General features: G+C 37.6%; 1 protein-coding gene across 1 annotated transcript in view; it reads right to left on the bottom strand.

Moving 5' to 3' along the window:
* Positions 1 to 12252, bottom strand: part of rdgA (retinal degeneration A) — a 126964-nt gene that overhangs the window by 8182 nt on the left and 106530 nt on the right. Inside the window, exons 22-26 of the mRNA XM_090386243.1 lie at positions 11757 to 12114; positions 11541 to 11570; positions 7450 to 7475; positions 7298 to 7335; positions 7068 to 7188 (exon numbers count right to left, since the gene is read on the bottom strand). Coding sequence (XP_090242369.1) covers positions 7068 to 7188; positions 7298 to 7335; positions 7450 to 7475; positions 11541 to 11570; positions 11757 to 12114 — 573 coding nt within the window. The remainder of the gene's footprint in view (positions 1 to 7067; positions 7189 to 7297; positions 7336 to 7449; positions 7476 to 11540; positions 11571 to 11756; positions 12115 to 12252) is intronic.

Below are 12252 nucleotides of genomic sequence, written 5' to 3'. Positions count from 1 at the left end.
CGAATTATATTGGGAATCAGACTGTTAGATAAGAAGAGAAACACATGGATTAGGCAACAAACTCAAGTAAAGGACATTCTTATCAAAACTAAAGAACTGAAATGGTCTCAGGCAGGACACATAGCTCGAAGACATGATGACAGATGGACAAAGAAAATAACAGAATAGTACCCAAGAGGAGCTAGAAGAAAACCTGGAAGACAACGGCGGAGATGGATAGATGAAATTCATGAGTTTGTGGGTAGTAAATGGATGGCCATTGCACAAAACAGAAGGAACTGGAAAGTTGCTGGAGAGGCCTTCATCCTGCAGTGGATTGAAAATGGATGATGATGATGAGTGGTTGTGTTTTTGCTGTGCTCGCGGATTATCGGGGTTGAATTGCAGTTGGAAGTTGTGATATTCTGGAAGTGTTCCTTGTTCTCTGTTACATTCTTAAGGTAAAGTGATAATAAATTATAGAGGAATTGCTTTTTATAAGGTTTACTGTTACCACACTGGCTGGTACAACATGGCCACCGTGTGGTAACGATCACTTATCGCTATCTTTGATTTGGCGGGAAAATATTAGAGAGCCTTGGTGTATTAAGGGTATTGGGTACAATATCTGTTTTAACTGTATTTTTGATAAAATGGGTAATAAAAACCAAGAAAGGAAGTTAGTGGGTGTTAAGGTAAGTAGGAAAAGTACAGAATTTCCTCCATTGCCTTCTGCAGTATTAAGAAGTTCTAAGTTACCCAGGCCAGTGGAGAAAAAAAGTCTGATAATAAAACTATTAAAGGAAGAGTGCAAAAAATTTCATCAATTCCATAGTCATCGGTTGATGACAATTTAAAGCTAATTTAGAATGTGAGGTAGATCTTGTGCAAGATCTGGAGGAAATATAAGATTTTATTTTGCAGGAAGAATCTAAAAGAGAAAAAAGATTTAAGTGTGAGGGGAAAGTGGTATAATTGTGAGTAACATACACGAGCAACAAAACGGGTATGAAGATGTGACATCTATCTATGAATTAGTTATAAATTTAAAAAAAAAACAAAAAAAAAACTAGTAGTTGACTATATGACAAATGAATAAAATAACCAAAACAACTTCTAATTATGCTTGGGATAAGTGGATAATATGGAGACGGTCACCAATAGTATTAATTATAGATAATGAAAGGTTGAAGGCGAGAATAAGTGAATTGCAAGTGAAAGCTTCACTGATTGATGATATAGTGAGAGGTCAACTATTCGGGGAGCAGACTATGACATATACTGATAAGGTGGAAACTGGTAATATGGGAGATCAATTAAATAGCTCAAGGGAGATGAAGGATAGGCTTTCTATGCAAAAGTTGTCTGAAACTTCAGACATCTTTTGCATAGAAATACAGACTAATATAAGATTTAAGGCAAAGACTACTAATTGGGTTATTGGGCTCTCTTCTAGACATTTGAAATGAATTTTTGCAAAAAAGACAGGGTATTCTTAAATTACTCTTCGTATAAATTTCGAAGATTTACTCTTGTTTCCAAATGTTTTAAATGCTTAGGTTACTATTCAGCGAATAATGCTACTGGCTATATATCGAGTATGTGGGTCAGTTTCAACAAACGCCTTGCAGGTGATAGCTGGGGTTTTACCCCTGGATTTGCAAATATCACACAAAGGATTTATATATCACTTAAAGAAAGGTAAGGTATTGGAATAACTTCTCTAATATATTAATAATTACTAGTACTAACATTGAGAAGAAAAGAATTTTAAAATCGATGACCATACTATTGACTCCCTCACCCAGAGTTTGGGAATTTTTCTTCCTCGCTGGTACTCGGGATTTGGCAACCTGAGTACGGGATCGCCGGCATCCACTGTATGGCATATCCACCAGCGGATGCGGGATCCTCTGCTTGGCAGAGAAAATTGGACCAGGCCCGGCTTCACGTGCTCAGAGATGGGCACCAGGAATCAGCTCTCCAGGTACTAGCTGCTCCCTGGTGGCAAAGTGGCCTGACATAAACACCACATACTGCAGTAGATACACTAATACACACGGAAACATACATTAATGCTACTTTAGGCCCGTTTTACAGAGATTCTGTATACCATCACAGATAGGCATATGCCTAGATTCCACAACAGGGAACACATACACATGACCATGGTCTTTAACCAGAGGTCATCCAGAGTATCAGAGTTTTGGTATTGGAGCCCTCATACCCACTGTGAATGCTAGAAACTACTTATCCATTATGGCTTACCAGGTACACCCCTTGATGGTGACTGTCTTCCAGGGTATCACAGGCATTCTCCAGAAGAATAATATGTCCTGCCATATTGCCGGTATTATTCGAGAGTGGTTCGCCGAACAGGAAAGTGAATTCCAGGCGCTACCTTAATCGCCGGATTCTGAGGATATGAGTGCCATAGAATATCTCTGGGATTATGTGGATCATCAGATACTCCACCATGGACTATCTCGAAAATCTATGGACGCAATCATGGCGACATGGTATAATATACCTCCTGCAACATTCAGAGGGGTTACAGAGTCCAGTGTGTGTGTGTGTTAATAAATTTTCTACATACAAAACATATATGTATGCGCGCGCGCGCGCATACATATGTTTTGTATGTAGAAAATTTATTAACGAAGTTATCTCTCTCTTCCAAATTTATTAAACCAACTAAATTTTAAAATTAGTGTAATAATGAAATTACAATTTGACTATATAAATTTAATTGCAGTCAAAGTTATTGAAACTATTTGGTAAGGTTTAATGATGCAGTTGGATACATCTTTAAATTAAAAACGGGACGTTTAGTTTAAAAGGTTTCCGACTGCAGTTGAAAAAAAAAAAAAAAAAAAAAAAGCTTCATCTCTAAACCACAGAAGAGCAAAGGCTAACATTACCACAAATCAATACAAAACTTAAATGGCGAAGATTTGGAAGAATATTCGAGACCGTGAGGTTATCTTAAGCAACGCAGCATTGAATTACCTCAGTGCCACCTACAATTCATTACAAAATTAACATCAAACATTAATACTTCGCATATTCACTTGGCAAGCCTCATTTCTGCGTGTTAAGTACTTGAGCGTTAAGTATACAGTGGAATGAACTCATTACCCACAATGCCTAGTACTCCAGAAGAACTCGGGGCGCCTTTTCTATAGCCCTACTTCATATGGATAGCAACGCGCGCGCTCAGACTTCTATCAGCAAAACGCCAGCACAATGTATCCTAATCGGCATGCCCATTAAATTACCTTTTCCTCATTTCGCTGGGTCGTTCATGTGAAAGATGCGAACGCGCCATCACTAGCCACAAAGCCCGTCTCCGTCAGCGGCTTCGCTTCCCGTCATCACGGATGCTATTTGTGGGCAGTCATCCCCCCTATTACCCACCCCAACTCTATCTGAAGGTAGCGGAGCCGGCCGAAGTTGGGAGTTTTATTGGGAAATATTTTCCAAAGCGATGTCAAAGAGACCACATGATGGAACCTCACAAAGAGAGATCAGGGCTGCGTTTGATCAGTATTTCTTTGTGCGTCTATACGAACAAATACTGATCTTCCTGTACGAATTGCGCACTAATTAAGAATCATTAGATACTATTAGGGATAACACTTAAATGAGCCATTTGTGGCTTTCATTAAAAGCATGAAATTGAATGACGATAGTCTTAATTATTTCCTTTGGAATGTTCTTGGCAGCTTTGTAGGAGCAGATCTGAAGAGGAAGGCAATCAAGCGTTATATGGGTACTTCCTGTAAATTTAAGACCGGGTAAGCAAATCAGAATTGACCAGCATCTCTTCTATGGACTTGTTTTTAAATGATGGACATTATTTTTTTTTCAAAGGCCAAGGTAAATAATATCAAAGGCCTAAGAGAAATTCATATTTTCCCACTAAATGCGTTTGAATTCAAGGTAAAAAATATATGTCAACATATATACATAATGCATAATTGTCTTCACCATGTCCATTGGTCCCCATCTAATAATTCGTTTCCTAGTGGATGGATTTTTATGAAATTTTATATTTGAGCCTTTTAAAAATATTTGTCGAGCTGTTCCAAATTTTATTAAAATCAGACCAATAGAAATCCGGTTATCATTATCGGATTTCTATTGGTCTGAAAATGCATCCACTGAAACTAGTTCCAGTGGATGCATTATTTTAAAATTCCCAAATTGTTGGCGCTTTCATCAGATACGTAAGAATATTCCGTGATAGAGAGAGATTTATAATTTGTATAGAGTTAGACAGTTTAAAAAGCAATGCCCACAGCAAAAGAGGACATTCAAGTTTGTTTTGTTTTCCTTTTTGTATGCAGAGAAAGCGATATTTGTAATTGGCTTATATCGAGAGGCAAAAAGTTGGAGCTAATCCAAAGAAAGATGTCTGGAAATCAGAGTGCTGCTGAAAACAAGAATAGCAGCCAAGCAGCTGTTTCTTTGGTTTTTCACTGGAGAAAATTCTACACAAATTTGTAAATTACCTCAAAAGAATTAGAATTTAAGGAATGCTTCTAGAAATACCCAGAAATATTTAAGAATTGTTTGATACCTTGATTTCCCCAGCTTCAAACATATCCTGTTCTCAAAATGCAGGATCTGTTTTTTTTTTTTTTTTCTTCAAAGAAAGTCTACAACAGAGAGTATACAAAATTAAGATGCCCATTGCGATTTCAAGAAAGGAACTGGACGCGCTTTAAATATCGTACCAAGTTTTAATGAATCATAAAAGAGATTCATTACCATACTGCATTTTAATGAAACCTCATTATCTTACATCTTTGTTCCAGAAATATCTCTTCATCGTTAACTACTTCGAACTTTGTAAAGAATTCTCTTTGAGCACTCAGAACAATCCCTCGAAACTCGAATTTCTTTGGCACTATGAAAATATGGGTGAATTTTTTTGATCTGAATCTTCGGATCACAAAAATTCAAAATAACTGAGGTTCTATATATAAACAAAATAGCAAAAATAATCACGTGAGAAAAGTCAAATTAATATTATACTTGCTCTAAGCACTATTCATTAAATCAACCTAATAATATGGAATAATTTTGTATTACTTTCGAATTTGGTTGAGAAACTGGACTAATTCGGTGATGCATCTACACCATAACATTCTTTCAATCTGGCAAGTGTCCAGAACTTGAGTAGAATCTAGTGCCATGAGGGAAACTAGAATTTCTGTCTTATCTTGCTACACGTTGAAACAGTGTATAACAAGGTTGCCACACATCATTCAGTTTCTTGTTTTCTCCTGGCAACAGGAGAAAACAGGAAAAAAAATCGCGTTCACTTCAATTTTTCTCTTCGTGAAAAAGGACAACTCATTTAGGCCTCATAAAATGTTTCTGATTCTGAATGACATCTATGTACAGATTCTTACATCTAGACATTTCTCATATAAAAATTTCTTAATTAATATTATATGAAAATAAACAAGCAAATTTTTTTTTAAATAGGGTAAAAAAAGTTTTAAAAATGTTGCGATCTTTGTAACTAACTTCGACTGGATACATTCAGATGAATGAGGTCGGTTGTTTTATTTAATTTTTTAATAAGTTTTAAAATTCTTCCATCTAAATTCTTCGTGATCATTTAACCAAAGAGATAGGTGAATTACTTAAAAAGAAGCTCTTGCTATTTTTAATGTTAGATTAGTAAAGACAGTAACTAAAAGTCATTGAGTTATAATTAAGATCAATATTACCTGTTGTATAAAGCAATGGTTAGGCCACATCTTGAGCATTGTATTCAGGCATGGAAGCCTCATTTTAAGAAGGATATGAATTGGTTTTAGCGGGTACAGAGAAGGACAATAAGATTAGTCAAGGACAAAAAAGGGTACTCTTACAAGAAAGGGCTTCGGTTCTGCGAACTGAAACGTCTGGAGACTAGTCACCTGCTAGATCTGATTGAGATGTTTAAAGATTTGAATGGATTGGGTAACCTTAATGTTAATAGTATACTTACTTGGGGCATAAATGGAGGCATCCGAGAAAGAATATTCACCTCCTCATTCTCTCCAATAGTTTGTCGAGCTCTTCCTTGAATTTATTTAAACTATCTACTTTCACAACAACGGATGGAAGTTTGTTCCACCAATCAACCAGCCGCTGGCTAAAGGAAAATTTCCGCGCATCTATTCTGCAACCGTCCTTCCTCAATTTGAATTTGTGTCCCCTCATGTGTGTGGTCTGATCAACATTGAGCTTTCTCAGTCCATTCAAAGCTTTAAACACCTCAATCAGATCACCTCGCAGGCGCCTAGACGCTGCAGTTTGCAGAACTGAAGTCTTATTTAAGAGCACACCTTTGTTACCCCCGCCAATCTCGTTGCCATTCTCTGTACTCGTTCCAACACTCCACATCCTTCCTAAAATGCGGTTTCCAGACCTGTATGCAGTACTCAAGATGTGGCCTGACCATTGCCTTATACAAAATTCCATGAGCTGTCCCAGCAGCCTGTCTGCATTGCTCAGAGAACTTCATATCTGATTGCACAATTACCCCCAGGTCTATTTCATTCTCCACTACCCTAAGTGTAGTACTGCACAGTTGGTACGTTATTCTGGAGTTACTGCTACCCATATGCAGTACTTTGCATTTATCAAAGTTAAACTTCAGTTGTCATTTCTCAGCCCATCTGCCCAACTTTTCTAGATCCTGTTTCAGTAGCATATTGTCATTAACAACCCTGCCAAACTTTGTATATCATTTTTAAACTTGGACATTAAGCCTTATATGCCTTCATCAAAATCACTGATAAAAAGATAAAACAACAATGGGTCCAATATCGAACCTTGGAGGACTCCACATTAGCCCATGTCCATTGATTGCCACTCTCTGCCTTCTCCCACTTAACCATCCCTTTATCCATTGCAGCAACTTGCCCTTAATGCCACACTGCTCCAATTTGTACAGCAGTCTTAAAAAGAGACTTCAAGAAGTTCTCCATAAAACTAAAATGTTAAACTTATAAAAAATAATTTCCCACAGTACTAATTAATAAATTAATTAATGTCATTTGAATTCTTGCATTGCTTGCACCTACCATAAACAATCAGGTACCTCACGATATCTGTGTGGCCATAGCGAGCCGCGTGGTGTAGTGACGTCATTCCCCATTGGTCTACAGCTAAAAGGCTGTAACCATTCCTTTGTAGCCTTTCCATCTAGGGAGAAAAAATAAATAAAATCTCTATAACTAACCTGTGATAGATTTTACGTAATTAGTTCTATAAACAGAATAACAAAATCAATATGTCAGCTGAAAATGCTTACCTCAGCTAGGTCACCGTCTTTGGCAGCATGGATCAAATCTGGAATGCAAGAAGAAGTGTTAATATCTTAAAATAGAACTTCAACTCAGGATTCAGTTAATATAAAAGAGATCACTGTTTGTCAATAGTTCACATAAATTTTTCATATCTCACCTTCTGTTGTCTTTTCCAAGATCTCCCTGAAAAAATAAAGATACATAAATTTTACAAGAAAACGTTTAATTTAGTAATATTAGTAATTAATAAGAAATACTTATTAATACTCTTAACTTAGATTGTTATTAATAAATAACAAAGCAAAAAATATGAAAATATGCTTTTTAAAGGAAGAATTTTACAGGAACATCCACTACTATATCTCATTCTAGATACGTTTAAGATATGAAAAGTATATAGAAGCGAAAAGTAAACTGTCTTGTTACCAATCGATTAACTAGTAACATATATAAGTAACTTTTTTAAATTCACTGCACGTCACCCCCAAAGTTTTGTAATACTATATAATGAACAGCGTGTGAAATGCAACACATATTTCAGACTCTGATTTAATAAAATTAAACAATTGTAGTATGTATACTGTCAACGCCTTCGTAATGCAGTTTACTAGGTTCAGAATTTAGAAACAGATGTGCGCACATTTTATGTATCCATTATATGGATACAAACACTGTGCTGCCACTTTATTAGGTACATCCCTGCTGGCACACAAATGGTTGTCTCACAACGTTGCAATCCACATGACCACAGTTGTGGATATAAATGCAGCAGAACAACCTTTATAGTATCAGTTAAGCGTACAAACCGTAGCAAGAATGGGAAAAGCAGTGATCTAACGGACTTCGAACGTGGCATGGTAGTAGGTGCAAGACGTGGTGGACAAAGCATCTCTGAAACGGCAGTTCTCCTGAACTTTTCACGCACCACAGTCTCAAGGGTGTATCGAGAATAGTGCAACGAACAGAAAACATCCTCTCAACGGCACTCCTGTGGAAGAAAATCGCTTGTTGATGAGAGAGGTCAGAGGAGGATGGCTAGAATTGTACAAGCAAACAGACGGGTCACAATGTCGAACATCGCGTCAGGATACAACCTTGGTGCGCAGAACAAAATATCGCAACGGACCACTAGTCACACTTTGTCGCGAATGGGCTACAGCAGCCGACGGCCACATTGCGTAATTTTGTTATCAATGAAGAACAAAATAGCATGCCTCCTGGGGGCACCAGCACTGGACTATTGAGGATTAGAAAACAGTTGTTTGGTCTGACGAATAGAAGTTCCTAGTGCATCATGTTGATGGAAGGCTCAGAATTTGGCGAAAACAACATGAATCCATGGACCCGTCATGTCTGGCGACTACTGTGGAAGGTGGTGGGGGCAGTGCTATCGTGTGGGGAATGTTTTCTTGGCACACGTTGGTGCCATTGATACCCATAGATTCAAGTCTGAATGCCACATCGTACCTAAACATCGTTGCTGACCAAGTGCATCCGTTCATGTTGACAGTTTATCCTCAGTCAGATGGTTACTTCTAGCAGGATAATGCGCCGGTGCACAAAGCCGGAATCACTATGGAATGGTTCCAGGAACATGGCAATGACTTTTCTTTGCTGCAGTGGCCCGCTCAGTCCACGGATCTCAATCCTATTGAACATCTTTTGGGATGATATGGAAAGGGCTGTTCACTGCAGGCCTACACCTCCGTCGAATCTCAAGGAATTGCGTGACGCACTCATGTCTATATGGTACTCCATTCCTGCCCAACGTTATCAGCATCTTGTTCAATCTATGCCTAGACGAATTGGGGCTGTTTTGAAGGCTAAAGGAGGCTCAACGCGCTACCAGGTACGTGTACCTAATAAAGTGGCAGCACAGTGTATATACATACTTATATACACAGTAAATGATCAATTCAGAAATATCTAAATGAGTTGTAATACAGAGAGTGTTAAGATGTTTAAATAAACATCGGTTTCTCCCTGCATCAGAGAAGGCCCTTCTAAGAAGAAGTATTTGCTTAATGTTCATAATACAAGCTAACATAGATTGTGTTAAGTCTCGAAGAATATAAAGAAAAGTAGAAAAGACTTCTTTACTTATGTTAATATCAGAATAAAAGGGATAGTATCCCCAATTCACAAAGGGAGATAAAAAGGTGACGTGAGTAATTAGAGACCTGTTAGCTTAACTTCTGTTCCAGAGAAAATAATGGAGTCTCTGGTTAAAGAAGTAATGCAGGACCATCTAGACAGGAATGCAATTATACTGCAGTCGCAACACGGATTTGTTAAGGGGATCTTGTCTGACCAATCTGATTGGATACTATGATGCAGTAACAAAGGAACTGGATGCCAAAAATAATTTTGATATCATATACTTGAATTTCAGAAAAGCTTTTGATACTATTGCACATAAAAACTGTTATACAAATTGGAGCTGAGTGGCATTAAAGGCAAGTTACAGCCATGGATTAAGGGATAGTTGAGTGGGAAAACACAGAGTGGTTATCAACGGACACTGTTCTTCATGGTCTAATGTTACTAGCGGAGTCCCTCAGGGTTGTTTTCTGGGCCCGTTGTTTTCAGTACTTAATGGTATTGTTTAAGTACGCTGTTGTTGTTATTTGGTTTTTAGGAGCATTAGCAACTAAGGCCATATTGCTCCGGGGATATGGGGTGGTCATTCCCTGACCTTTCCGCATCCTCCGTATTTGGTGGTTACGGGCTCGAACCCCGGTCTAATCAAGAAGCGTGTGCTACGCACTGCTGCTCCTTCCCACCTGGCTACGGAGGCGCCGTCTAAGTATGTATATGATACAAAAGTTGGTAGGGTGGTAATGACAGTAATCAAGGTGTGCTACTGCAACAGGATCTAGAAAAATTAGGCAGATGGGCTAAGAAATGGCAATTGAAGTTTATCATTGATAAATGTAAGGAACTGCATATGGATAGCACTAACCCAGAATATATCCCAACTGTGTGGCACCACACTCAAGATATGGGGAATGAAAAAAAGACTGAGTATTTGTGCAGTCCTCTACAATAGTCTCTGGACAGTGTAAACAGGCTGCTATTACAACTAGTGGGGTTCTGTCAGTGACATATAGGAATTCACCAGCAAGTACAAGGAGATGATTATCCCGTTGTAGAAGGCAATGGTTATACAACTTTTGGTTAAGAAGCCTCATTTTAGGAAGAACGTTGTTGGGAGGGATGCTGAGAAAGCAACAAGATTGGTGAGGGGAACGAAAGGGTACTCTTAGCAGGAAACGCTTCAATTCTGCAAATTGCAGCATCTGTAAACTAGGCACCTGTGCGAGGATATCTGATTGAGGTGTTTAATTAATTAAATTGCGGGTATAAATGTATAATTGCGGATAAGCATGATTTTAAATTGGGGGAGGGATAGTTGTTGAATAGACATGCGGAAATACGCTTTGAGCTAGAGGATAGTTGATTGTTGGAACAAACTTCACTCTGATGTTGTAGATAATTCGAAATAGGCAGTTTGAACAAATTCAAAGAAGAACTAGGCAAACTATTAGAGGAGACTGACAGGTGATATGGATTTTTTTCTGGCTGATACTGTATAAGCTAGCTGTCTTGCATCATTTGCCACTACTAATACTAAACAAGTCACACTAAAAAAGAGCACACAATATCTTTCCCTGCCTACTGAGTGTACAAGAATCAGTCATTGACCACACATATTTTGAAAGTTCAAAATCAGTCAGGTTACGTGGCTTGTGAATATTGGAATCGGAACCGGGGCACTCGTAAACATATGGCAATAACAATAGGTCTTATTTCTTTAGCTGAAAGAAATTTTTTATTCTTAAATTATAATGTGCATAAACCAGAAGTTTCTGAAGTGTGGAACGAGCCTCATGGTGGGGGGTGTTGTTTGTATGAAACGATTTAATTTTTACTGAAATAGGGATTATATTGCTGCATATTAATTAAATGTATGTATACTCATAGTTAAATTTTATATGAAATCTGTTTATTTGCACTCGACCTGGAAGGAAGGGGGCGTGAAATTTATGAAATATTTTAAGAAGGCACAAGCTATAAAAGGTTTGGGAACCACTGATATATGCATAACAGTAACAGCATGCTATTTAAATATTCTGCTAAACAACTTATTATTGCGATGTAAGATTACTATCTCTGATCAGTTTTAAAAAAGCAATTATTGTACTATTTTGATTATTTTACACAGTAGAAGAAATATAAGAAACTTACTCAGCATCTTCATTGTTGATTCCTGGCATGCTAAGGGGAGAAAAGGTATCGAGTGTAAGCTTAACAAATGTGGATGATTTAATTGGGATAAATTGAGAAATGAAATGCAGAAGGCTCTTAAAACTGCTTAGTCTTAATTGACTTTTATGTTTTATTACGATAAGTTAATAATTTGAGCATTATGATAACTTTAAGAACCCATTAGGAACCACGAACCTCAAGTTGTTTTCTATCAAGGAACCATAAGAGCTCTGGGAATCTTTGCCTTCCTCGAAACTTGAAAGATCATTATCAATACTAACTCTATCTGGTTGTAGTAGACCTTCTGGAAATGGTTGCTGCCATTCTTCGGATGGACTTGCTTCCCTAGTTTCTGTCTCCTCTGCTTCCTTGGTTGATCCGATGGAAATGTCTTCTGGAAGAGTCATACTACACAGATGAGGAGGAAGAGGAGATGAATGAATGACACAAGGTCCCTGCTCCAGAATGAAAAGTTTGTCAGCACAGATATCAACCACATAATGAAGATGCTCTTGGGCACAGTCAATGCGGAAAAAACGTTCTGCAGTGCATGCTAAAATATAAAATACAAATATATTTGATACAGTGTCAAATACAGAATTCAATGTACTAATTATTTCGCATGGCTAACAGGTATTCATCTCATTGATGTAATTAATTTTAAAAAAATTTTATATTTTTTTAAAAATTT

This window comes from Mastigoproctus giganteus, chromosome 12, assembly GCF_048544385.1.
Source record: "Mastigoproctus giganteus isolate SK-2022 chromosome 12, ASM4854438v1, whole genome shotgun sequence".
Classification (NCBI taxonomy): Eukaryota; Metazoa; Arthropoda; class Arachnida; order Uropygi; family Thelyphonidae; genus Mastigoproctus; species Mastigoproctus giganteus.
The sequence above is the reverse complement of the archived record's forward strand: the minus strand, read 5'-3'. Positions and strand labels throughout refer to the sequence as shown.